Source organism: Lemur catta, chromosome 21 (assembly GCF_020740605.2).
Source record: "Lemur catta isolate mLemCat1 chromosome 21, mLemCat1.pri, whole genome shotgun sequence".
NCBI classification, from domain to species: Eukaryota; Metazoa; Chordata; class Mammalia; order Primates; family Lemuridae; genus Lemur; species Lemur catta.
In genome coordinates this window covers 12,111,715-12,138,292 of record NC_059148.1, presented here as the reverse complement: position 1 = coordinate 12,138,292, position 26,578 = coordinate 12,111,715, and the positions used below count along the sequence as shown (strand labels likewise).

The 26,578-nt window shown below is 51.9% G+C and overlaps 1 protein-coding gene across 5 annotated transcripts in view; it reads right to left on the bottom strand.

The window, feature by feature from the left end:
- The window catches only part of KIAA1671 (KIAA1671 ortholog), a 168,891-nt gene that overhangs the window by 40,899 nt on the left and 101,414 nt on the right, over positions 1 to 26,578 (bottom strand). Inside the window, exon 1 of one of the 5 annotated variants that reach the window (XM_045534344.1) lies at positions 20,149 to 21,003. The exons of the other annotated variants lie outside the window; for them this stretch is intronic. Coding sequence (XP_045390300.1) covers positions 20,149 to 20,433 — 285 coding nt within the window. The 5' untranslated portion in view covers positions 20,434 to 21,003. Of the gene's footprint in view, positions 1 to 20,148; positions 21,004 to 26,578 lie in introns of those variants that run through there. 5 annotated transcript variants of the gene reach the window in all.

Genomic DNA, 26,578 nt, shown 5'->3' with positions numbered 1-26,578 from the left:
AGCATAACCTAGCCTTATCCTGACAGGTGCAGAAAACTATTTTTAAGACAAGGACAAGGAAAATGAACCACCACGTACTGAACACCTACTGCGGGACAGCCACTCACTTGGCACATTTAAGAGCAGAAGCTTTTGAGGCAAACAGGCCTCGCCTCTAGCCTCAGCTCTGCTGCTTTTTGGCTGCGTAATGCTATGCATAAGTTGCTTAACCTCTCTGGGCCTCAGTTTCCCCCGCTGTAAATGGTTTGCTTGCTGGAAACTTTCCTAGCTACAGGCAGGTCCTGGCAGGAGGGCAGACTCTCCCAGGAAGTGTTGAGCAACCCTTATTTTGCTCTGAAAGGAAATCACTTGAGAAGGACACAATGGTTACTAACAGCAGTTGAGAAGAAAAAGAAAAAGATGCTTACAGAAGTTGGCACACTAAGCCTCACTTGATGTCTCAGTAGCTGTCCCGTTCGCCTGTCAATCAGCAGCAGCTTTGAGAATGAGGCAGGTGTACAAAAGTGCCCCCCGTAAGAAACAGGAGGGATTAATCTAAAGTGTTCTTGTTTATCACCTGCTTTGTCAACCTCAATCACTGGCTGTTGGCAAATCCTCCCAAACTGAGGGAAACAAAGGACGAGCGACATGGATAACAACCAATCCAAGATTCCATGACACTTTCCTAAAGCCTCAGGCACGTACAGATGACCCCACAGGGTGGAAATGCAGGACCGAGAACTCTGGGCGTGGGGGCTGGTGACTGCGGTTCCTATGGCTGCAGATGTACCTGCCCTCCTAGCCCCTGATTTTAAAGAATACAGTAATAATTTCATGTTGGAAGCACAAAGGAGTTACTCTTTAGAAAATAGCAAAGATAAAAGCAGAAGTCAATAACACTCCCTGGCCTATGGCAGACATCAATAATCAATTACAGAACTAAGCCCAGACAAGTCCTACGAATCCAATGCAGCACCTCAGGCAGCCACTCCAGGCCATTTAAAGTTAGCAGGTGTGTGGAAACCCATTTGGAACCCTGCTATAGGCTCACCCGATGGTTACCTTCCATAAGAACCACAGGACTTTGCATCTAGACACCTAGCCTCTGCTTGCTTACCCCCAGAGACAGGAGACTCACTATTTCACATTCCCTAATATCTGCAGTGTCTGTATAACCCTGAACGTCGATGGCCTCAAAAATGTATCCCAGTGATCCGATGGTCACTCACTACCTGTCTGTTCTCTAACTAGGAAAAAGTCTCTCTTTGGTTGTTAAATAAAAACTGTTACTGGTCTAAGTTCTGTCTTGAGAGACACACAGAACAGATGCGTCTCACTCACCCACCCTAGGGACCCTCTCGCAGGCCTACAGGTCTGCCCTGAGCCTCATCTTCAGGATACACTGACAGGCATCTTTTGCTCTACTCAGAATCGACAAGAAATGTAGGCACGCACATGAGGCTTGGAAACCAGGGTGACCAAGCCCTTGGGCTACAAATGGCACGATGCGGGCAGAAACAGGGGGCAGGATTTCCCATTCCTATAGTGGGTTCTTGCCCAGAAATCCCAGGCTTCCTGACTCCTGGTCTAGGGCTGTTTCCATGACGCTGAGCTCTGGATTCATATTAGCCCTTCTCTTCTTTGAAGACATGATCAGAAATGCCACAGTCTGAATCTATGTAGGAACAAGCATGAGCTTGGAATCAGTCAGACCTGGGTTCAAATTCTGCTGCTGACTGGCTGTGCAATCTGGATAAGCCTCTTGATGTCTCTGAGCCTTGATTTCTTCATCTAAAAAGGGGGAATCATAATGCTGACTGTGTGTGTGTGAAAGAGAGGGAGAGAGGAGGGAGTATATACAAAAAGAACACAATGAAAGATACGCAAAGGGCTCATCTGTGCAGCGCGTAAGCACAGAGTAGACAAGATACACAAGGAATATGAGCTCCCTCCCTATCTTCCTCCTCTAAACAGGGCCGGGGCAGCTTCTCACTCAACGCTGACATTAGCTGCGGACTGCACGGCTCTGGGATGGCTTTGCGGTTATGCTCGTGGGCTCGAGTCCAAAAGCCCCACATCAAATGCTGATTAGGAAGCCTCTGAGCTGTGTGACCTCGGACAGGTGAGTTCACCTCCCTGGGCCTCAGTCCCCACAACCATAAAGTGGGATGATCATACCCACCTTGCAGGACGGTTGCAGAGGTTAAAAGCATCAGAGGACTTTAGCACCGCGCCAGGCACACGGTAAGCACTCAGGCACGCCTGTTGCCTGACCCTACCCAGCGAACTGGAAATGCAAGACCGAAGAGGACGGCCCAGAAGGAGATGCTGTCCTCGTCCTTTTCTGCAGCTGACACCCACCAGGCAGCCGCGTGAGGGGCAGAATCACCTTCTTTTTGTGGCTGCCGTTTTAATAACATCTAAAAGGTCATATTTCCCTAATTAAGAGGTGTTAATTAGTCACACGTCTGGCTTTTCGAGAAGCAGCACACAAAAACCCACGCAATGGAACCATTCTTAACAGAGTGCCAACTATCCCTCCAATCTTTGTGAGTATGAAGGAAATGGGGGGAGGGGGTGGGGCTGATCACAAACAAGTGTCTAAGCATAATGTCATGCCAACCCCGTGACAAGTCAATGAATCTCCCAGGACTCAGCGCTCACACCTAGAAAATGGAATGTGGAGAATGGCGGTTGCGGTAATTGCTGGCATGTGTATGCAGAGCGTTTGCTACGGGACACTCTGCCAAATGCTTTTCCTGCAACATCTCGTTTTATCTTCCCATCACGCCTGCATGCGTTCAGCCTGTATATACAGTGCTATCCCCATCTCACATAAGAAGAAACTGAGATTCAGAGACGTTAAGGAGCTTGCCCGGGGTTGCAGAGCTGGCAAGTGAGGGACCTGGGATCTTAAATGCAGGCCTGTCCCAATCCAACCCTTGTCATCTCTATACCGCCCTGCTTTGCAAAGCTTCACGGTACACGGCACGGCAGGGCTAGCCTGAGCCGCCTCGCCTCTCCGAGTGCAGGACATCAGGGTCATCTCAGCTTTCTTGGCCCATCACTTGACCCCCGGCTGGCTTTATGTGCTCGGTGACAGAACAAGACAACACAACTTCTATGGCAGAGACATGTAACTGCCATTTCCAGGGTTGCTAGGGAACGGTTTTGTTTCAACAAATTGGACCACACCTTAGAATCACTATACTGTGTCAGTGATACAGTGTTTAAGCGACAAACTAAAAAACAATATCAAAAGTAATCAAGAAATAATCAAAAATACACGTACAAAAAGAATTGCTCTCTCTGATTGGTGATGACCAAAGGTGGGACTGGAAGTCACTCCAAGACGCCAGTCCAGTATCACACAGCAGCTTAAATGGTCAGCCAGGTATTGAACATCATTCAAAAGAAATACATGTTATTTCCAATAAACAAACAAAAAAAATTGGTAAAGAATGCTAAAAACAAAATGCCAGAACCTTTAAAACAATAAGGAAAAAATTCTTATGCAGTCAGATGGCTGTAAAAGAAGGGGTACGGGGATGAGAGTTAAGGTAGTCTCTCTCTCTCTCTCTCTCTCTCTCTCTCTCTCTCACACACACACACACACACACACACACACACACACACACCAGGAGGGCGGGGCTGGGGAGATGGGCCCCACCCCCTCCAAGTTCTTCCTGAACCTCCTGCCAGCCAAGTCCGTGGTAAACACAAGAATCCATCTGCCAAGCCCTCTGGCACATTTATTAATTAAACTCTATGGATTTGCTCTGTTGCCGGAAACCTCCACTCATCTCAGTAATAACTGGAGGCCAACCAGGCTCAGGCTGAAAAAACAGCACGCAAGGAACTTAGCCACGATGCAGGCGGCAAAGGGAAGGCCAGGTCTGGAGCGAAGCTTGGATTCCAGGCCTGTTCCTAAAGGGCTGTGTGACCTGGGCCAGCTCATTTCTTTCTCTGGGCCTCAGCTCCCTTCTCTGAACATCCCTGGACCAGAAGAGGAGCTCCTCTTCTAGAATCTCAGGCCTGCCCCTTTCCCTCTGGAGGGGACAACGATGCCAGCCTAGAGTGATGCACACACCTATGCACGTGCCTTCGTCTCTGCCCAGTAAAAACAGAGGAGAGTGTGCTCTACTGTTGATTGCATAAAGACAGGCTGGAGAACAGTCTTTTGGTGGAAGCCAGTCTATCTAATTCTAAAGGGAAAAGAAAATGACCAGGTGCATTTCCTAAAGCATGTTCCTGGAGACACCAAACCAGGGAAATGCTCTGTGACTTCTGTGGTCCGTGCATGCCACTGAATCCTTCCCTTGGGAGGCACATTCCCCCCACGCCCCCGACCCATTTCTGAAAGCGGACGTTTCACAATCGGCGTGTACATTCACTGTCGTGAGACTTTCCCACTGGAGTTGGTGAGCACATCTACAGCACTTCTCCCAACGAAGAGCTCAGAAACCTAAGGGGATGCCAGGGACCATCTCTGGAGGCCTCTAAGGTATATATTTGCATAATGAAGGCTCCTGAAAAGCCTTGCATTAAAAACATTGTTTAACCAAGTGATTCTTAAATGTATTGTCTCTGGTATGTTTTATTCATGGATAAACTCATCAACATGCCAAGTGTTCCAACAATGAATTCCAATGTCAAGACTGCGAAACAGAGGGGAAAACCTGTCATAAAGATGTTTGGTAGAGACGAGATGGGGCAGCTGGCTAGAAGGGTGTCTAAGGTCACCTCCCAGCCTTGATATCCAGGGAACAAATCTATGACATGTCCGCCTTTCGACGCATGGACCCCATAAGAACTACCATTCCCGTCCATCTCAGGTGTGTCCCACCAGATTCCTGAAACATCCCAACAGATAAGGGCATTGAGGCTCCGAGAGGCGCAGGGACTTGTCCCCGGTCACCCAAGGAGGTTAGCGGCAGATCCAGGATGCGATCCCAGGTCTCTCTTGCTCCGAAGCCTGTTCTTTCTGTTTCGCCGCCTGACCCCATGGGTCTCAGCTGCATCTTAGAATCACCTGGGTGCTTTTAAAACTCCAGCTGCCTGGATTGGATCCCAGACCAATTATGTCAGATGCTTGAGAGGTGGGGCCCAGGCACCTGCATTGTTTGAGAACCTCGGTTCTCTAACAATGGTTTGCAAACTGGAAGGGTGAGAGCTTTACCAGAGTGAAGGTTTTGGAAACTACCCAAGCCCCTGCGTACAGATCCTACGTGTCTTGTTGAGTTGCATTGATTTAAAACAAGTGGGGATTCAAGAAGGCCAGGTCTGTCTGTTTTCTCCGGAAGGCTTCACTTCAATCCCGCCTGAGAGTAATAAAAACAGCAGTTATTACTCTTTCCCATATGCTAATAATAACAGCCATCACCACCGCCCCTTCAGAGAGGAAGAAACTGAGGCACAGAGGGCGAAGGAACTTGCCCACAGCCACCTGGCTGGGAGGTGGCAGAGTTGGGATTTGAACCGGGAACCCGTCGGCTCCCCGGCCCGAGATGCTCGGTGAGAAGAGGGATGGCGTCACCCTGTTCTCAGAGAGAAGACTGTGTCTGCAGCACAGGGCTCCTCCCCGAGCCTGTCCTACATGACAGACAAAACAGGACACAGGCGACAAGTGGGCAGGAGGCCAGGGCTGAAGGCGGCCCTCAGGGATGAATGGTTTCCTGGGTGACATCAGCCTGACACAGGTGGCCCCTTCACCTGACCTGCCACAGGGCTGGCCAGGGCCTGGAGGGTGATCTCATCCGTACCTCTCCTGGGCAATGAGCAGCCCTGTGCTACCTTCCAGGCCCCAGAGGGAGAAAACCCGAACCAAAGACCCTGGTCCCTTTAGAAGCAGCAGGGACCTGCTACACCGGGGCAAAGGGCACTGCCTGTGGGCTGAAGAGGCCCAGGCCAGGCACCTTGTGCGTTCAAAATCCCAAACCCAGAGGATGTCACGTGGGCAGGGAGGGAAAAGGGATCTGCCCCGGCCATGGGTGCATCACCCCTGAGCACGGACTCAGCTCTCCGGGGCTGGGAGACACCCAAAGGGGACCATCTTCCCCGCTGGGCAGAAAGTCCCATGGGAGAGATTCAGAACTCTGAGTTGGAAGCCCAGACTCTTCCAGAACAGCCCCTGTCGCTGTGTCACCGCACCGCTCTGTTTGAAAGTCTCCTCGTCTCTGGCTGGGGGTGGTGGCTGGCACCACATCACCAGTTTTCCACTTTCCTTTTCCATTTTGAGCTTTAGGCAAATCTCTGAGCAAAATCACAGAAGCCCAATATATTAAAAAGATTGAGGAGCAACCCTGGTTTGAGGTGTGGTGGGTAAAGTGTGGGGGCTGGGGCCTTGGAATCACACCTCTGTCCCCTTGGTCCCCAGCCCCCTTTCCCCCACATTCGGCAGGTCTAGGACTCTAAGCCTCTAAGCTTCTTTGCTTCCCCAGGAGGGGCAGGTTTGGAGGGCAGCAGGGAGAGGGACTCTCTGCCCAGAGGCTGGGTCTCCGGTGCCGCAGGTGGCAGGGAGGGCACGCCTGGGAGTCCGGGAGTGTAGAACCCATCCCAGTGTTTACGATGTCTCACCCCAGTCTTTGACGGTGCCCTCCGCCCTGCATAGGACAATAGTTCTTTTTTTAGCAATTTGCCTGTATGGAATCTTTTCAGAGTGTTTAATTAAGTTTTCATAGTATGACAACTCTCTTTCTCTTTGCGTGCATATCTCATGCGTTTATATAACAGCTAATGGAGTTATGCAAAGACGATTAAAAGTAGCGTAATTGGCATAAAGAAGCTTGGGATCAAATACCGACGGCTTCTCAGTATGCATTCATTCATTCACTCATTCATTCATTCACTCATTCAAGAAATGTTTACTGAGTGCCAGTGCCAGGTAGGGGGGATTAACTAGAAAGGGGCTAAGGGAACTTTCTGGGGTGAAGAGAATGTCCTAGATCCTAGCAGGTGTGTGCACTTGTCAAAACCCAAGCTGCACCTTTAAGATATATGCATTTTGCTGTATGTAAATCATACCTCCAAAATACTTATAGATAACATTTTATGTATTTATAATATTCGTATAAAATAGCAGTGACTATAATCATATTCATTCTGATAATAAGCACTTTTAGAGTCTACTATGTTCTAGGGACTTTAATTTGTCAACAGATACATTCTTTGCAACAACCCCTACGAAGTCTTATTAGTGTCTCCATTTTAGAAATAAGGACACTGAAGCACAAAGCTGTCGTGAAGTGACTTGCCTAAGTCACAGCGCTGGTAGGTTGCGAAGCTGGGGTTGGAACAGAGGGGCCGCCTGGCTCCAGGGTGTGTGCTTTTTGCATTATCTTGTTCTGACTTTCCGTGAAACAGAGAGAGGTCCCCCTGTCCTCGTGGCTCTACATGCTTGGTGGGCAGAAACTAGCAAAGCACCTCGGCACCTCGGCTCGAAGGAGCAGCAGGACACAGACCTAGCAGGGAGAAACCCCAGCCTTGGCACCCAAGGTCGCTGGCGCTAAGTGTGCCTGCCTCCCTTCTTCCCGGGCCTCGGGGCGATTCCAGGGCGGCGTCCAGCACAGGGACATGATGCTCCCCGTGCTATGGCCGGCAGGCAGCAGGTCCGTAACAGGGGCAGGTTAGCTGCACCGATGAGCAGAGGACAGAGTCCAAACCAGCCAACAAGAGCCTTCGGGAACCTTCCTTTGGCAACACCTCCGTGTTAGTTCAGAAAGGATTCCAGATGAGCGCTGGGGAAGGGCGCCTGGCCGCAACCCCGCACAGCCATGTAAACAAAGATCCGTGAGCCCAGCAGAGCTGTGAGAATCTTGGGGTCCAGAGCGATGGCTTATGGGGGCACAGAAATGGGGCAAGGGCGTCCACAAACGACCCAAGTGGCCTGGAGCGTATCAATCAGGGGAGTGAGAACAAAACTGGACTTTCTCTCGTTGGTCATGACAAGGACTGAACATTGAGTTCCTGACACTTGACCACAGTAGACCCTGAGTCTTCTGAGGTCCTCAGAGAGGACCGCCTTGCCCCCGAGGGGACAGTTTGCTGCTGAACAGGGAGCTCAGGTTTGTAAGCTTGAAGGTGGCACAGCTCTGCTGGGCCCTCGTCATCCACCCAACAAGCCTGGCCTGTGGCCACGCGGGAGCTCAGAGCCATTCATGCATCGGTCCGTGCGTTCATTCATCCATCGGGGATTTGCTGAGCGTCACGGGCCTGCCAGGCGCAGTGCTGGGCTTGGAGGATGTAAAACAGCAAACACTTCTCAGTATTGCTTTGCGGTGTAGCCAGAATTGCTCAGAAGAATTTGGAAGCAGAGACAGAGACACTTCTGTGATCAGAACAGGAGTGTGGCCATCACAGCCCCACGAGAGAACTGACAATTTGTGCAGTTCAACAGATACGTTCTTCTCACTCAACCACGACATGTTCGTCGCGGCACATGCACAGCGTGTGCTTCCGTGACGACGCGGCGTCCGCCAGGGCTGGGACCATCTCTGTCTTGCTCCCTGATGGCTTCCCCGGGGCCCCCATCTGTGCCTGGCACAGAGTAAAAGTGCTCAATAAATATTTGCCGACAGAATGAACAGTAAGGAACATTCAGGAATTGTGCCTTAGAGGGACTGTCTCCCCCTGGGGCTCACCGGGGGCTCACGCTACACAGGTGGAGTCTGGGACCCACCTCAGACCCCTAAGGCATCCGCCCGGGACTCCTCCCACGGTACCAGGACCCCAGGCACACCTGAGACCCACCCAAGTTCTAGTTCAATCCTCACAGTGTCAGCCCCTGTGTGCACGCAAGGACACGACCGCTCAAAGGGGCCAAGGCCCTCGGCCACGGTCCCAGATACAGGAAGGGGCAGCGCCAGGCCCATCGGTACCACCCCTTCCTCTCCTCTCCCACCCCAACCTCCGCGTTCAGACACCCCTGAACCGGCACAGCCTCTTCGTAACTCAGCCCAGAAATCTGGAAGGATCACATCTTTCAGCCGAGGGCACTGAGCTGTTGAAAGCCACAGAGCTCCGTGTTCCGTGAAGGGATTAGGAAACTCACCAAGCAGACTCCAGCGACCCCCACTCTTCTCTCACCCCCCCTCGCCCCCGCAGAAGGACTTGTATTTACACGTAAGAAGAGAAAAAAAATATCCAACATAGGATATGAACAATCCCCAGTGCCCCCAGGCATATATGGGAAGGCCTGCATGGTCCCTTCCTTCCTAATTAGCCTGCGGCTGTTTGTTAATGACCCTTAAATATGCTTTGATCATCCAGTAGCGGTTTAGCGGCAGGGAGGGGTGGGAAAGAGGGAGGGCTCAGGGTGCTGCATCTTGCCGGTGCAAGAAGCCAAGGGGAGGCAAAGGGGGCCAGGAGGGCAGGGGAGGCTGCTGGCCCCGTGTCCCTGGTGGCCAGGCCATGCGTCTGCCTCGCTCCCTTCTCCTCATGAGAGAAATATGATGAGTGTGAGGGTCGTTCTGGAAACAACATGGCACTGTTTTAAGAAGAGGCTTAACCTTCTTAAAAACGCCAGCAGAGCCTGTGCCACTGTTCCTCATTCCAGGCTGAGGGGACAGCTTGTGCACAGGCTGGGAGGAGGGGATGTCAGGGCTGAGCTGTGAGCAGCCGCCGAAGCCCTCGCTACTGAGCGCTCACCACGTGCTAGGCACTGTGCTGAGTGATCCGTACTCGTTACTGCAGGGAATTGTCGCCACCACGAGACAGTATTATGCTTCCCCTTTTACAGATGGGGAAACTGAGGCTTGCTCCAAGACACCCAGCTAGCAGACAGGGGAGCGGGGATTTAAAGCCAAGCAGATTTCGCTGGGAAGGCCCCAATGGGTCACACCAGAGCCTCCATCTACAGATGGGAAACTGAGGCCCACAGCCAGCACAAGGGAGAAGAGGTTGGTCCAAGGCTGCGCAGCTGGGATATTCATATATTCACTTTTTTGAAAATGTCTCAAAAGCAGGAACTGAGTCTCATTATCTTTAACACCTCACACAGCTGACTGCAGGGTTTTGCAAACAGTAGGAGCCCAATAAATATCTGTGGCTCAACTCTGAGGGATGTCAAAGCTGAGAAATGCTTGGCCTCTGAATGCCCCAACTTTGAATTTAGAAACTCAAACTCCGGTCCTGGGTATGTCACCAATCTGCAGTGTGACTTTGTGTAGGTCTCCTTCCCTCTCTGGGCCTTGATTTCCCCAGCTGTAACAAGAAAGGGGTAGGCTGGAATGGTCTAGATGTTCTGACAATCAAGGCTCTGGAGCTCCCCCAGGAAGACGAACTCCTCCTGTCCCTCAGTGACTTGTTTATACCGACTCCCAGGGCTCATTTAAAAACTTCTATGGGTAATTAAACTCTGTTTACCCATCACCCACCAGGGTGGCTACCTTTGTATGCTCTTCAAAACCAGCACCAGAGGTTCCAGAACCTTCCAGGCTCTTCCTGCCAAGATGTCTGCAGAGGGTGGAGGAGGCAGCTGCCTCAACATGGCCCCCACATTCACCCCTCGCCCTGCCCTGAGCAGAAGGCAATTACCAAGAAGAAAGGAACAGGCTCCTAGCTATGAATTGAGGAATTACAGGTGTTAAATTATAGGTGTGCCCTGGAAGAGCTGTTTCTAGAAATCAAGGTGGTGAATGACAGGAACGTGGGATGCTGGGTAACTTCCGGCTTTGGCAGGAAGCAGATATTTGGATGTGGAGCCTGGTGACACGCGACTGTGAAAAGTATCTCAAATGCAGAAAATACACCCCCCTTCAACCCTCCAGACTGACAGGTGATAACTAGAATGATGTTAACAGCCACCATTTATAAAGCACTGACTATGTGCCAAGTGCCCGGCTGGAGCCCTCGACAAGTATCGTGTGTCATTGTCATAACAACTCTATGACCTGACATTATTTGCTCCATTCTGTACCCGAAGAAAAATGCTTTATCAGAGCAGAAAGACTTGCCCAAAATTGTGCCAGGAACCAAAGGTTATTTTACCTAGAAGTAGGGATATTCCAAAGCCCTACTGCTAATGGTGTGGCTCCACTCAGAGTCTGTTGGCTGAGGCCACATGGTTACCCAGGGCCTGGTGGGGACTTGAACTCACATCTCTTGGCTCCCATGTTGGTCTCCCATGTTGGTCCACTTCAGGGGTTCTCAATTTTGCCTCCCAACTTTTGCAATGTCTGGAAACATTTTCGGTTGTCATAGGTGGGGGGGGGGAGGGGGCGTTGCTGGCATCTCGTGGGATGCTGCTCGGCACCCTACGGTGCACACCACAGTCCCCGCAGCAGAGAGTCACCCAGCCCGCAATGGCAGTGTTGCAGGGTGTGAAACTCGGGCCTGCGTCGCGGTGCCTCTCGGGAAAGACACGCCAGATTCCTCAATCCACTTCCCCAGCTGGGAGGGCCGAGAGATGAGGAAGAAATGAGAAATCAACAGACCTGGGCAGTCCGTGCCTGGCCAACTGTGAACTCAGTGACGTTGGGCAAGTCACCTCACGCCCTTGAGTCTCGATTTTATCATTTGTAAAATAGCGATGACGAAAATAATACCTACCTTAAGCGGTTGCATAAAGATGATCTGCTTAGCCCAGTGGCTGGCACATGGGTCAATGCTCAAACGTGCTAACTCCTTAAACCTTGATTTCCCGACCTGTAAAATGGGACAATAGCCTCTCCTGGGCGTCACCCTCCAGCATGTTTCCTCTGACACTGTTACATAGAAGTCATGTTTTCCCAGATGGCCTAACCACCAGATGCACACAGCCTGCAGGGGTGGCTGCCATAGACAGCCACTGGGCCACCAGCAAACTTTGCGTGGACAAGAAATAAACATTTTGTGTTAAGCCACTCAGAGTCAGCAGTTTGTTTCTGCAGAATAACATGCCCTAATCTGACTGATGTGTCAAAGTTATAAGGATAACAAGAGCAGCTGACATTTCTTATATACTTCCTGGGTTCTAGGCTAGGTGCTAAGTATTAACACTTCACAAGGAAAATGAGGCTCATAGAATTAAAGTCACCTGTCTAAAGTCCCACAGATAGTTGGCAGCAAAGCTGGGATTTAAGCAGAGAACTGTCTGAAGGAAGGGCCAAGCTCTGAGCTGTATTCAGCTAATTCTACCTGCACAACTTTTTCTTTCAATCAAGAAAGGACAGCAGAAGATACCAAATCTGCATTTAAAAAAAACAAAAGTAAAAATGGTTCACAAACTTTGCAATTTTTAATTCTTAGTCATGACGTGCGTTTCTGGACCCTCCTTTCAAGGGAGTGGGGGCAATCTGATAGGACTCCTGTGGCCTAAAACTTGATGCGGGAGAAAAGCCCCCCCGTACAGCCTGCTCTCATATCCCTGCATGGAGTTCACTGCTGTTTATAGCCCAGCCCTCGCAATGAATGTTTGATGAGTTAAATGGGGTGATGAGCACTCAAGATGCAAGAAACAGATTCCATCCCATGCTGGAGGTTCATGCCAACTCCTAAAAGCGTGAGTTGCTGAAAAGCTCCTGGGAACCTGCACCCAGGCTGGCCCGACAGCCTCCTTTATGAGCAAGAACACACGAGTCAAGAAAAGCATCCACTGGGAAGGCCAACATCTACCACGTGACAGACCTTGGGCACGTCACTTGAGTTCTTCCTGTCTCGGTTTACTCATGTATGAGATGAGGGATTAAAAAATGTTCCCAGGCCATCCTCAGACTATTGTTATAGGTATTAATGAGAAGAAGCTTGTATTCGTCATCTCTTGCTGCAAAACAAATAGCCCTACAACTTAGTGACCTGAAACAACAAACATTTATTAGCTCACACAGTTTCTGGAAGCCAGAGATCTAGAAGGGAACTACATGAATGATCCTGGCTCAGGGTCTCTCGTGAGTTTGGAGTCAAGCTGTTGACCAGAGGTGCAGTTTCACCTGCAGGTTCAAGATCTGCTTCCAAGTTCACTCCCATGGCCGGTGGGTTGTTACTGAGATTCTATTATGTGCCAAGCACTGTGCTACGTGCTCCACCTGCACTGCCTCAACATAATCTCCACCACAACTGGGGAGGGAAGTAATATTCTTGGCCCCGTTTTACAGGAGAGGAGAAACCAAGGCATACAGAAACTAGCTAACCCACCCACAGTCACGTGGCCAGTGAGAGGCAGAACCAGAATTCGAACTCACAGCTCTCAGATGCCACAGCTCATTCTTATAAAGGACAGTGGTAAGACGGAGCTGGCCTGCCTGAGATTTTCGGGAGCCAGATGTTGTTAAACACAGCCATTACTAAAAATTAAACTACATAAACTTGCAATTAAATAAATCACAGTGAAAGCAAAGTTAACAACAAATATTCACACCTTATCACTTCCTAATTACTTTATTTCATTTCACTATTATCTGTGGTCCTCGGGTCACTATGGCTATTGTATGTGTGGGGTGAAAATACTACAGAGCAGTGGTCTGCGGCCAGTCTCTCCCCAGCTCTGTGTTTGGTGACAGCTAGTTGGTAGCTTGCGATTCGCCACCGTGGGAGAATTTATACCACTGAAATGGGCAAATGCTACAAATCAGGGCTCCCCACCCCCTGCAAAGACAGGGCTGTTAAACATTGGCCAACATACCACTGTACCTAACCTAGCAGATTGTTTCTCTTATAAAGAGTTCTCATGACTACTCCTTGCTAAAGACCCCATTCTTCACCAAACCTCAAAACATAACATCCCCCGTGACGTCTATCAACCCAGATTTCCTTCCTGGAATTTCTGACTTCCTGATGAGGAAAAGCAAGAGGCTTTTGTCTCCGAACAAAACACCTGAGACTTGGAAACGCTGGGAGAGAGGGAGAGGACGGGAGAGAGACAAAGGCCGTGGGATCAGGAAGAGGGAAATGAGAGTATTTAAACCTCACCGACTCCCAGAAACCCGGACAGAGAAGCGCACACACAGACCCCGCCACGCCAGGGCATTCCTGGTGGCCAAAAACGGGAAGTGACCCACATGTCCAGCCAGATGGGTTAATAAATTACGGAGCACGTGAAGAGCGGCACGTTGCATGGACATTAAGAGTGTTTAACAAGGAGATATAGAACTATCACACTTTTTGAAAGGATATCAAGAGACAGAAGGTAGCAATCCTGGTGCGGAAGGGGAGGGAAAAAAGACAGGAAGGAAATGCATTTGAATGCTAAGAGTGGTTTCATCAATGATAGAAGAACAACGGGTGGGTTTTGTTTCCTTTCTGCTTTTGTGCATTTGCCAAATATAAAATGAGCACATCCTCCTGCCTTAGCTGGGGAGAAGGGAGAAGGAGATGGACATTATTTAACAACAGCAGACCCCTGTGGAGCAGCCAAGCCCTCTGTCCTGTCCCTTCATTCACTCCAGAGGCACCGACCCTGGGGCCCAGCCTTGGCCCTGGAGGGAGCCATAAAGGGACCATTGTTCTCCTGGTGACATCATTCTGCTGCCAGGAGGGTGAAAAGCAGACCTGAAATTGGGTGAGGCCAGCCCAAAGGAAAGCAGCCGGGCCTGCCTGCCCAGGGACACCATAGCAGGGGACAAAGTGACACCATGCTGGCCTTTGGGGCTGGGTTGCAGTCCAACACCTCTGCTCCACACCCCAAGGTGTGGCCGGAGGCCAGGGCACCTGGCAGGGCAGGAGATGGAGGAGGGGGCACAGCAGGTGGACCCCGTTCCTCATTCATTGGTTTACGTGCTAGTTTAATATTACTACGTCCCCCTGTTCCTGTGAGCCCTGTGAGGGCACAGACCCTGTGTCACCCTCCCCTGACCACAGTACCTGGCACAGAAGAGATCCTCCACAGAACATTCTTAATGAATGAATAGTGGGTTTTCCATCCTGCCCCTGCATCCACTCCCAGGGCTGGAATCCTGGTCCACTCGGAGATCAGATGGGAGCAGGTGTGCTCAGGGTGGGACGGCTGTAGACCTGGTGTTGACTCCTAGCAAGTGTACACCAGGGCCATGTCACTTATCCTCTCCGGACTTCAGTTTACCCATCTATAATATGGACGTGGCACCACAGGGTGGACACAAGAATAAGAGAGGGTGGATTTCAGGAAGACAGACACTCCGTGAGCTCCTAGCCACTGCTCCAGGCGCTGGCGGTACCAAGCTGAACCAGGGCGACCAAAACTCTGGCCCTCATGGACCTTCCATTCTCATGGAAGAGTCAGATAATAAACCAATAAACAAGTGACATGAAGTATAGACTGGGGTAAGTGCCAGGAAGAAATGAACAGGGACGGGGTGGAGGGGCAGGTGGGGGATTTGCCTCGGCCTGTGCTAACAGGAAGCCTCTCTGCAGAGATGAAGAGGGGCCAAGGGCATTTCAGGCAGAAACTGTGAGGCAAATGCCCTGAGTCTGGAAGGAGCATGGGGTGACTGATGAAGACCCTGAGGTCAGAGTGGCAGGGGAGGAGTGAGCATGGAGGACAGGGGTAGGAGCTAAAGTCTGGAGGGAGGCAGGGCCAGGTCCCTGATGGGATGGGAGGGGCCAGAGTGCAAGCCATGGGGGGGTACAGTGGGTTAAACAGCGCCCCCCCAAAAAATATATGTCTACATCCTAATCCCTACAACCTGTAAATGTGACCTTACTTGGAAAAAAAAGGTCTTTGCAGGTGTAATTGAGGTAAGGATCTCAAGGTGAGATCATTTAGATTATCCAGGTGGGCCCTAAATCCAGTGACAAGTGGCCTTATTCGAGACAGAAGAGGAAATGACAGAGAAGAGAAGGCCACTAAGTCAGAGATTGGAGTGATGTTGCCACAAGCCAAGGGACACCTGGGGCCACCAGAAATTGCAAAAGCCAAGGAAGGAACCTCCCCTGGGGCCTTCGGAGGGAGGTGTGGACGGCTGACCCCAGACTTCTGGACCCCAGAGCTGTGAGACACAAAGTTCTGTTGTGTAAAGCCACCGAGCTCGTGATGATGTTACAGCAGCCCAGGATGTTGGTACAGAGGGGTTTGACCGAGATAGGCTGAAACGGGGCCTTCAAAGACAAGAGCCATAAACGTCCCTGTGCTTTCAAATCCTTTCCCACTTGCTACACGAGTGTGTGTGTGTGTGTGTGTGTGTGTGTACACATACGTACAGTGGGGAGAGACGCTGCGTCCTGCTCAATATATCAAGCACCCATTCCAATCTATGATTGACGCAGAACCAAATACTCCCACCCAGCCTTGGGCTGAGGGACTGAACGCTCAGCTCGGGTGCCGAGACTTAAACAGTGAATCCCCCCGGGCGGGACCTGGTCGTGGTCCCAGCTTCACTGATCCCAGCTGTGCTGTGTGTTCTCAGACCTGTAACTTCACCTCTCTGTGCTTCAGATTTCTCATCCACGAAATAGGGGGCTGCACCCCCTTTCCCCCAGGGATTTGAAGAGACTAGTCCCTGGAAAGTAGGAAGGGCTCCAAGTATGTGGGACCCCTGCCCCCCTTCCCACACTTAGGTCACTGGGAGAACTCTCTCACTGCAAGGATCGTGCCCTACACCAAATTATACACAGCGGTGGTTCTCAAACCCGGCTTGTGGTGGGGAGCGATTCTGTCCCCAGGGGACACTTGGTAATGTCTGGAGACATTTTTGATAGTCACAACTAGGGGATAGATCTAGTGGGTAGAGACCAGGATTGATCCTACAATGCACAGACCCCCACCCCCAAACCCCACTGCCACAAAAAATTATCAAGCCCAAGACACCAACAGTGCTGTGGCTGAGAAACTGCAGTAGTTGGAGGTCACACAGGCTCTTGATGTCTTAAGACAGTTCTCTCATTTTCGGTTCATATGTGACATATTTGCACGTGTTTTATGATCTGCCCCAGGAGAAGGCAGCTCTGAAGACAGGAGTTTTGCCTGTTTCATTCAGAGCCGTTTCTCCCGTGCCAGCGCCGCCGTAGGGACCCGACAAATGTTGAATGAAAAGGTGAGTGAATGAAGACACGCAAATTGTATGCAGCTCATGCTTAGCACGGGGCCGGGCACACAGAAAACACTCCCAAAAGGTCAGCCAGGTTCTTGCTCTGTCTTCCTAAGGCACCAGTCTAGCCTTCTAGGAAGGCGGGACTCATGCTCGCCGAATCTGAGCCCCCCAAAAGTGGCGTGCAGCGAACACTCTTTAAGTACCGGGGCTGTGCTGGTTCTTAGCTGGTTCTGTCCCTTTGAATCGCCTGCCAGGCCAGTCCCAGCCAAATCCCATTTGACAGAGGAGAACACCAAGGCTGAGAGAGGTGATTCCACTTGCCCAAGGTCACCGAGCCAGGACATGTGGAGCTGGGACTTGGGCCCAAGCCTGTCTGACCCCAAAGCCCTCCTCGCACAGAGTCTCGTGGCCCCAGAGACCCCCACTTCCTGCTTTTATTCCAACCTTGGCCACAGTGGCATTGCCATTGTTCTCGGGTTCTGGAATGTTCTATCCGGCCTCCAACTGGAGTCCACGCGTCTCCTGGGCTAACCCCAACATAGCAGGCTGCTGCCTTGGGCTCACGCTGGCTGCAGCACAGACATGCCTCTTCCTGCCTTTGTCGCTCAGAGACAAAGCATTTGTTTTTCCTCCTTCCCCCTTTTATTCCTCGCACACAGAGACAGGCCATTAGCGAATTACTCCAAGGCTGGCTTTAGAAAACATTTCAGGGCACGCCTTTGAGGGTTATTGTATGCCTGTGATGGATTCTTGTCGGCTGCTCTGAGTAAACACACGCCAAAGGCAGGATTCAGGATGACCTAAATGGATTATTCAGATAAATCACTTACAAGCACAAGACTAAAACCCTGCCCTCTGCCAGCCCCAGCCACAGATACTGCCATTGCCCCAAACTCTTAAGTAATTGTGGCTTTAAAAAGTTTCCTCCCATAAACCAAATATTTAAGTGAAGTCCCTGAGTAAAAGGGGAGTGTGTGGATTTTCCAGTTCATTGGAGACCTTTGAAGGGATGGTCTGAGAGTAGAGGTTCGGTTGCCGCAGAACGGTTAAGGCGCATATACCACAAGCACGGCCACACCCACCACGCGTTTACCAACACGGCAATGAGCCCTCACCCCCATTTCACAGAGGAGGAAAATGAAGACCAGAGAAGGGACGAGCCCACCCAAGGCCACACAGCTGGGAAGTGGCAGAGGCAGGAATGGACCCCAGCAGGCGGCCCCAGCTCCGCGCTGACTTGTCTGCAAGATTGCACCTGTTCCCACCCAACTCCACCCTCCTCCTGCAAAGCAGAGGGTCTCAGCACCCAGCGGAGGGAAGGCATTTATCAGCGTGCACCTACTATGTGCCCGGTGCTGGGATGGGTGGCACTTCAATCTCATAGCAAGCCCGTGCTCCTCCTCATTGGACAGAAGAGGAAACTGAGGCTTAAGAACCAGTCGAGGCCCCTCGGCTGGGATCCGGCGAGTCTGATTCAAGCTGTCTATGCCAATGCCAGCTGGTACCCACCACTTAGTAGATGCCAAATGCTGAGTGGGCAGGAGCCTGAAGCCCACGTTTATTCTGCATGTATCGACACTGTGGGAGGCGCTGCAAGGCTCTGCCCAACTTCATTCATTCAACCAGCTGGGGAGGCTGGGCCTGTCGGTGGTACCAACCTGTTACACAGGGCAGCGAGGCCCAGGGGATTCGGTGGCTGGGGTCGCACGCTGCGGAGGGCGGAGGGCAGGGGTTGTGAACAGAGTCCACCTGTCACCAAACCCCACACCCTGGAAGAGAACAAGAGTGATGGAGAGACACACACTCAGAGCCAGAGGCAGAGAGAGACGCACACGGACACAGAGACACAGCAAGAACGAATGAGAGCATTTCCTTCCCGGGCCGAGTCAGACCACCCAGAGTTTGGGTTGGGGGCCCTGGCTCATAAATTCAAGCTACGTTGATTTGTCCAGGGCCACAGAGGAGATGTCCTATTAACGAGACACATGTCATGCTCGAGTGCTCAGCTTCTGGCTTGGGTTTGCACCTGCCTGCCTGGTTGCTGTGTCACCTGGGCTGAGTCCCCACGCCTTTCTGGGCCAGCAGCGGCCATGCTGGGTCCCTGCACCGGGCAGGGCAGCGGTGAGCTCTCGGGGACCTCGAGTGGACGGGCTAGCTCGGGGCTCCTTCCCTCAATGCTGGGTCCCTTCATGACTTCCGAGACGGAGCCGGCTTAGCCCTTTGCCCGTCCTCAGATGCTCCCTCGCACGGGGCCCACACAGTCAGGGGGCAGAATTGTCCTGCTGTGGAAACGCCAGGCCTTCCCTTTAGGTTCATGCTGGTCAGCGACACGGGCATCCCTGAAGTTAGCGGGGATGTCTGCAGAAAGCACGTGCCAAGAGCTGGGCTGGAAAGAGGCCTGGATAGGAGGTCACAACCCGGGCTTCTGGCCCTGACTCTGCCACTCTCTTGCTGTGCTTCCCCAGACAGGTGTCTTTCCTTCTCTGGGCCTGATCCCACTTCTCCACATCACCACGAACGCCCTTGAGATTGATTCTGCACCGTCCCCTGGCAGGACGCAGGTCAGGTTTGCGATCACTAGCTGTCACTCTGCCCTGCTCTCCCAAGCCCTATCCATCCTTCCTGAGTGAGAAATCGTGGAAGCCCACGATCTGGCCCGAGGCCTCCCGCCCTGGCCCGCTCACAGGAAGCCCCAGGTTCACAGGTGAGCGGGCAAACCCGCTCACCACCTCGGGCCCCCTGAGGCCCTTTCCCCTGGTAATCAGATGAGAACTCGCTTCTGCTCCACAACAGAATGACAAAAGCCACAAGTCCATGTGCATATGACACGGACACTTGGTCGTCCTGGGAGGGTGACAGGAGATGAAGCAGGTGCCAACTAATCCTCCCTAAAAATAGAGGAGGATGAACATTTGTGGCCGGGCCTGGGGTGTCCACACTCAAAGATAAATCAACTGGCAAAGCAAGCTGCACTCACACGCTGGCCCTGCCCACACCGACGTTGGATCCAGTGCAAATTTCCTGGCCAACTTGGGGACGGAGAGCAAGCCCACCACCAGGGGAAATGCCACTACGTGCCTCTTCCCCAGGCACGGGGCGGGAAGCACTTGGGCTTTGATTGACAATTACTCTGCAAGAAGTAACTTCCCCGCTGTGATGTACAGGGGGGTCCCCTCCCCGGGAGTACTGGGTGGGGGGGAGGAGTTTTTACTGCTGTTTTAGTATTTTTTTAAAAACATAATAAGCTTACAATATCTGGCGGCTCCGAATCTGTCTGCCTTTTCCTCAGGGAAGAAAATCTCTGTTGGCTGCGAGCAGAGAAGCGGCGGAAAGACTCCCGACTCCGGGAAGCGAGGTGCCGGAAGGAGGAGGTGCGCTTGAAGGGGGTCCGGCCGGCGGGCTCTCCGCTCGTCCGCTCGTGGCCCACCGTGGTGGTCACCAAATTGAGGGCCTCCTGGAAGGACCTCCTCACGCTGCCCACCCACTGGGTCATGTGGTTTTGGGCCACGGTGAGTTTGTCTCCCAGGTAATCCATGGGGCCAGCCGGGAGGAGAGGGCAGGTGGAGGTGAGAGTGGGAGACGGCAGTTAAAAAGCCAGTGTCCTCTCCCTTCATGGAAGTTCTGGGCTTGCCTGGAGGAAAAAAACCTGGCAGCCCTCTTCTTCAGCCAAAGCAAGGGTAAGTAAACATCGCTGAGCCAGCAGCCGGCTGCATCTGCGGGTGTCGCTCAGGATTAAGAGGCAGCAAAGTGCCAGCCTGGGAGTCCACCCCCTGGAGTTGTAGAGTCCACACGCCGGGCGGTCCACTCTCCGTCCCGAGTGCTCACCGGGCTGGATCGGTGGAGACAGGAGCTTTGGGGAACAGGGCGGCTACGCTCACTCCAGGGCGTGACAGTCCCCGAGCAGTGGGGGTGGGGAGGGGCTGGCCGTGGGCCCCGCTCTTCTCACTTCCCTTCAGGCAGGTAGCCCCCCTGCAGCTCACTCGGGAAGGTCCCGGGAGACAGGCTGCGCCCGCTGCTGCCCCCTGCCCAGCTGCTCACCTGACCCATGCAGGGTTTCTGTCCTCTGGCTGGAGATTCCAAACCTGTCGCCAGCAGGCAGTTAGCTCATTTCCGGAGGCAGCCACCAGGGCCCCTGGGTCCCCTGGCTGAGCAGCCCGGGATGACATCAGCCCCCGTCTCAGCGAGGGGCTTTGCTGCCCAGGAATGCAGGAGGGGCCTCGGGGAGGCCGAGGCGGCCGCAGGGGGAGCTGACGTCCGCCCCCATTTTTTCTTCCTCCAAGTCCCAACTCGCTCACTGTCCCTCGGGGCTGACGGTAACTTCACGTGCCTGACAGCCTACCGGCCCCTGTGCCCTCACCGCAGGCGCGAGAGGAAATGCAGCTGCACGTGTGTGCATGTGTGTGCACGTGTGTGCGCGTGCATGTGTGTGCATGTATGTCGGAGATCCGGCAGCCCCGGGAAGGGTAGCGCTGCTAGGAAACTGCTTCTGCCTCTAGGGTTCCAGGCGGCGTCTTGGGACCTCTCTGGCCGGCTGTCAGTCTGCCTCCCTCTGGTGGTCTGTCTCTCTGTTTCTCAGCCTCTCTCTCCTCCCTCTCCCTGTGTCTCTCTCTAGCCCACTGCTTCCTCTCTCTTTCTTCCCCCTCCCTCCCTCTCTCTGGACTTCCCAGCTTTCTCTCCTTCCCTCCCTGGAAAGCAACACCTGGACAGGTGACACAGCCCCCAGGTCCTCCAAGGAAGGACTGGGGCGGGTGGTAGTTTAGTACCAGCAAGGTTGCCATGGCAACCTGGGGGCACAGCGCCTGCCCCATCCTGGGCAGCAGTTCACACGGGGAGCCGATGGGAATGCTTCACGGTTGACACTGGGTCACAAGAGCTCCCTGCGTTTTAACCCTTATGGAGCTAGTGTACTGGGCGGGGGAGGGGGAGGACAAGGCTGCAGCACCTGAAGACTGGGGGCGGGGGCGCATGGCAGGGATTCTTGGAAAGGGGTCCACGGCAGCTGGCCCCGGGAGGTCAGGCACGCCTGTGGAAGGAGCTTTGTCCTTCCGGCAGGGATCCGTGTCCCGCACCCCTTCTACAGATGAGGAAATGCAGACTCAGAGACGCAGATTCACACGCCCAAGGTCACACAGCAAGGACGTCGACAGGGCATGTATGGGAGCTGCCCCCTCCCACTGTTTTCACAGGTCTGACGGGGCACCTGGCCCAGAGTCGGGGCCCAGCAAACATTTATTGTTTGAACACCAAGTCCAAGATCGAAACCCAGGTCAGTCCAACGGCATCCTGTGTTCTTTCCACCACCACCTCCCCAGAGTTTTGGACAAATATTTGCTCTCTAGACTCTGGTCAAAGGGCCTCACTTGGGAAAGTTTGTCACAAAGGCCTCTCCAACAAGATCTCCTTCTGCGGACTCCTAGTCCTTGTGGCTGTCCATTCACTCATTCTTTCTTTCACTCATTCTTTCTTTCACTCATTCTTTCTTTCACTTGTTCCTTTAACCAGCGTTCAGAGAGTGCCTACGCTGGGTCAGGCACTGGAAAGAGAGTACTTGGACAAGTAAATAAATATGTAAAACAGAATCCAAAATAAATAAATAAAAAGAATGGAGGGCTCACGGCACAGCAAGGGTCTGTGATGGTGGCTAATATTTACTGAGAATGTACCAAGTGCCCAGTGCCATTCTAAGCATTCACAAGAATCAACTCATGAATTCTTACAGGAACCCATTGACAGAGGAGAAGACTGAGGCCCAGAGAGGAGAAATCATGCGCCAACGTAATCCAACCTGACAAGCAGCCTCCGAGATGGCCCCCAGTGATCCTTGTCCCCTTTTATCCATACCCTGGTGTGGTCCCCTCCCGCCATGAATTAGGTTTGGTCTCTGTGCTCAGCAGAGTAAGGCAGAAGTGATGGTTTGTGACTTCCAAAGCTTGGTCATGAAAGGTATCACAGCTTCCACCTTGTTCTCTGAGACCATGCTAAGAGAAGCCATGCTGGGCTGCCATATTGTGAGGATGCCCAAGCAGCGCTGTGGAAGGCCCACGTGGAGGGAATCTGAGGCCCCCAGCCAAGAGCCAGCAGCACTTGCCAGCCGTGTGACTGGGCAACTCTGGAAGCAGATCCCCTACGCCCAGTCAAACCCTTAGAGAACTGTAGCCAGGACCAACATGTTGATTGGAACGTCATAAGAAACCCTGAGCCAGAGTTGCTAGACCAAACTGCTCCCAAATTCCTGATCCACAGGAATCACAAGAGATACAAACGCCCAGAGGCAAGATAGCACCGGCTCATGAGAAAACGGAAGGTTGAAGAGGGGGTGGGGGCAGTTTACAGGAGGAGGCCAGGGATCCCACAGCAGCCTATATGCCCTGCGTGTTAGGAGGCATGGCCCCCTCATGCAGATGAGGAAATGGCCGGGTCCACATCCCACCTCCTTACCTACCTGGCTCCACCCTCCTCCACCTGCAGCCTCCCAGGTCCCAGGGCTTCTGGCCCCAAAGTTTGCCCATTTTCCTCACGCAGAGCATCCACAGTAAGCTCCTGCACCAGGCAGGCCAGGGACTTTCAGGGTAGGAGGGGGAACAGACATGAGAAAGAGCTGAGGTCTCCCCACCTGCCCCAGGAAAGCCACACCAGCAATACCTAGAGAGCCGGAAGGGGATGCAGCTTTTTAACAGATCATCTGGACAGAGAGGTGGACAATCTACTGGACACAGCCCCAAGCCTCAGCAGGAAAAATGTTAAAGCACTAAGTAAAACGCCTTCAAAATGATCATACCCAGTGCTGGCAAAGCTGTGGTGAAACAGACACAAATATCCACAGCAGATGGAAGTGAAAATTAGTATATAATGCCTAGCGGAATTTTAACACCCTAGATCAAACGTCGTAAAAAATAATGGCCTGCCAGTGGATGGCCTGCCTATTGATATCTGTAATTTACTTTGAAAGGCATAAAAAAAAATGTACCACGGATGGATGGCCAGATTTTTATAAAGCAAATACAGCTAAATGTTAGCAGTTGTAGAATCTACCTGATAGGGGCATGTGTGTTTCCCTGTATAACTTTTCTGTCTGTTTGAACATTTTCATAATAAAAGGTTAGTGGGGGAGACGTGCCTGACTCCACCCTACAATTAACGATCCAATTCCACACAGAGGAAATAAGAATGAACATATATAAACACTTAGCTACAAGCATGTACATCACAGTCACATGGATAATTGTGAAAAACTAGTAAGAACCTAATTGTGCAAAAAGGGACCTGCTCAGTGCCGTGCTAAGCCATCCCCAGAGCCAGAGACAAAAGGAAAAAAAAAATCAGTTATACGGATCATGTTTTTATTGATAGTGTTGATCCTTTGTTCATCATGGATTTTTGCATTAATTTTATTTTATAAAAAAATACTGAATTAAAATATTATTTATCTTGATTACTGACTTTTTTGATGCCTCCTAATTTTGCGCCCTACCTGAGTGCCTGATTTCCTTACCCAGCCTTGCCAAATCAACATAGTATCATGATTAAGGATGTGGAGTCCCACCTCTAGCTCTTATTAGCTGTGGGACCCTAAGCAAGTTACTTAACCTCTCTGGTTTTCAGAGATGAATTATCAAACTCAGCACTGTCATTGATGTAGTTGGTGTCTCTCCCTGACCAAGATCTCCTTTTCTAGAAGGTGCAGCCATCATTTAGCTACTGTGTTAGGTGCGAAGAGCTCAGAGCTGTACCTTTCTCTAGAGAATTGCTCCTGCTCAAGGCTGTGCTCAGATGGCCAAGGCCACGGACTGACTAATACAGAACACAAACCCCAGGTCCCCCTGCCTCAAGGCAGGACCAACTCAGTGGTGCAGTCCACACTCTAGAGGTCCCCATGGGATCAGGCTGAGGCCGGACCTCAGCTGGAACCATGTCTGTACTTAGCTTTTTCCCCTGTCCTGCCCTGCTGCCCTGGCTTCCTTCCTTACAAGCTTCCCCTGAGAGCTTTCCCTCACTCAACCCCTGCACAAGAATTCCCACCTTAGTCTCTGCTTCCAGGGCATCTGACCTAAGGCCACCATCGCCACCATTTACTGTGCCCTTACTGTGTGCCGGGCATTGTATTACATCATTGCATCTCTTCGTCTGCTCCTCCCCACGATGAAAGGAGGTTAGTGCTATGATCACAGCTCTCATTTCACAGATGGGAAAACTGGGGCAGAGAGAAGTTCAGTGACCAGCCCAAGGTCATGCAACAATTAAGTGGTGGAGTTTGCGACCTCAGCCTCACACCTTTGACAAGCTAGAAGATGCGCTGGCCCTTGCCAGATCAGTTTGGATGGCAGGTAAGTGCCCAGAAAAGCAGAGGCCAAATGGCAGACAGGATCACACCGTCCTGCCTCCTTCCACAGGGCGGAAAAGGGTGCACAAGTGAGCTGGAAAGCCAGATGCCTGCTTGTTCTGCCCCGGCTTCCTTTAGGTACAGTGTGGTCTGAAAGTGTGACTATAAAAAGCGTCGCTGCCTAAAAACTGGGGCAGCCACAAGCATTTTTCCCCCAGAGGACTTTTTCTGCAAACTCTTCTGTTCTCTCCAGGAAACTCTTGGGATGTTGCTGGGCATTAAAAAAGAAAGAAAACTCTATTTCTTACGTAATTCATCCAAAAAATGCTGAAGAAGCTGCTGGGATCCAGGAAAGAAATGCAAATTTCACCCACAATGTGAGGTCAGGCACAGAGATCACCATTTCCACATAAGTGTGTGCCGTTAACAGAAATCTGAACATGTCGGTCATTCGTTCACTCAACAAACATTCCCTGGAGCGTTACTTTCTGCAAGCCCTATGCTGACTCCAAGGAGACTATAGCTCCTGAAGACCTCCAGGTATCTATGTAACTTTCAGACATTAAGGGGGAAGGGTGTCCCAACCCAGCACCTCAAACCTGGGGCTACATATACCACTTTCTCCCCCAAATCTGATACAGACATGTATACCTTCAAGAATCTCTGGTCTAGTGGAAGAAAGAGCCAGAAAAAAAAAAAATGAACAATTGCCATACAAGTGCCAAGGGCTAAGATGGACACGTGGATAACATGCTATGGGAACATAAGAGGAGGCAAAGCCCAACCAAGAAAGTAAAAGGTTGAGGAAAGAAGACCGAAGGGAAGATGACGCCTCGCTGAGGACTTACAATTAGGGGAGGGATATCTGAGTTGGGTTTTGAAGGATAAGTAGGAGTGCTCCGAGAGGCCTAAAAGAGAGAACAGCATGTGCAAAGGGCAGGAGGTGTGGCCACATTCAGTCTTGCCTCTGGGGTTTTGCACGTGCTATATCCCTGCCTGGGGCTGCCTTCCCCTCCTCCCCCATCACTGCCGGACCTCCCCCACCCCAAGACAACCTACAGCCCCAGGAGGTCTCACTTATCTGACCTTCACATCCTGTTTCCTAAAAGACTGGACATTCCAGGACTGCATTCTAGGCTAAGAAGTGTGCTAATGTTATGTGGATAAACAAGGTGACACGGTGGAAATAACCACACCAGTAATCGAGGATTTAACGTGCCAGGAAATGATTACTCACACGTGTCACCTCATCTAACCCTCTAAACAACCCCATAGGGCGAGTCCTGTTAGTAACTCTCCCCATTTTGCAGAGGACAGTGAGGTTTAAAGAGCCGAAGGGACTTGCTCAAGGTCACTGAGC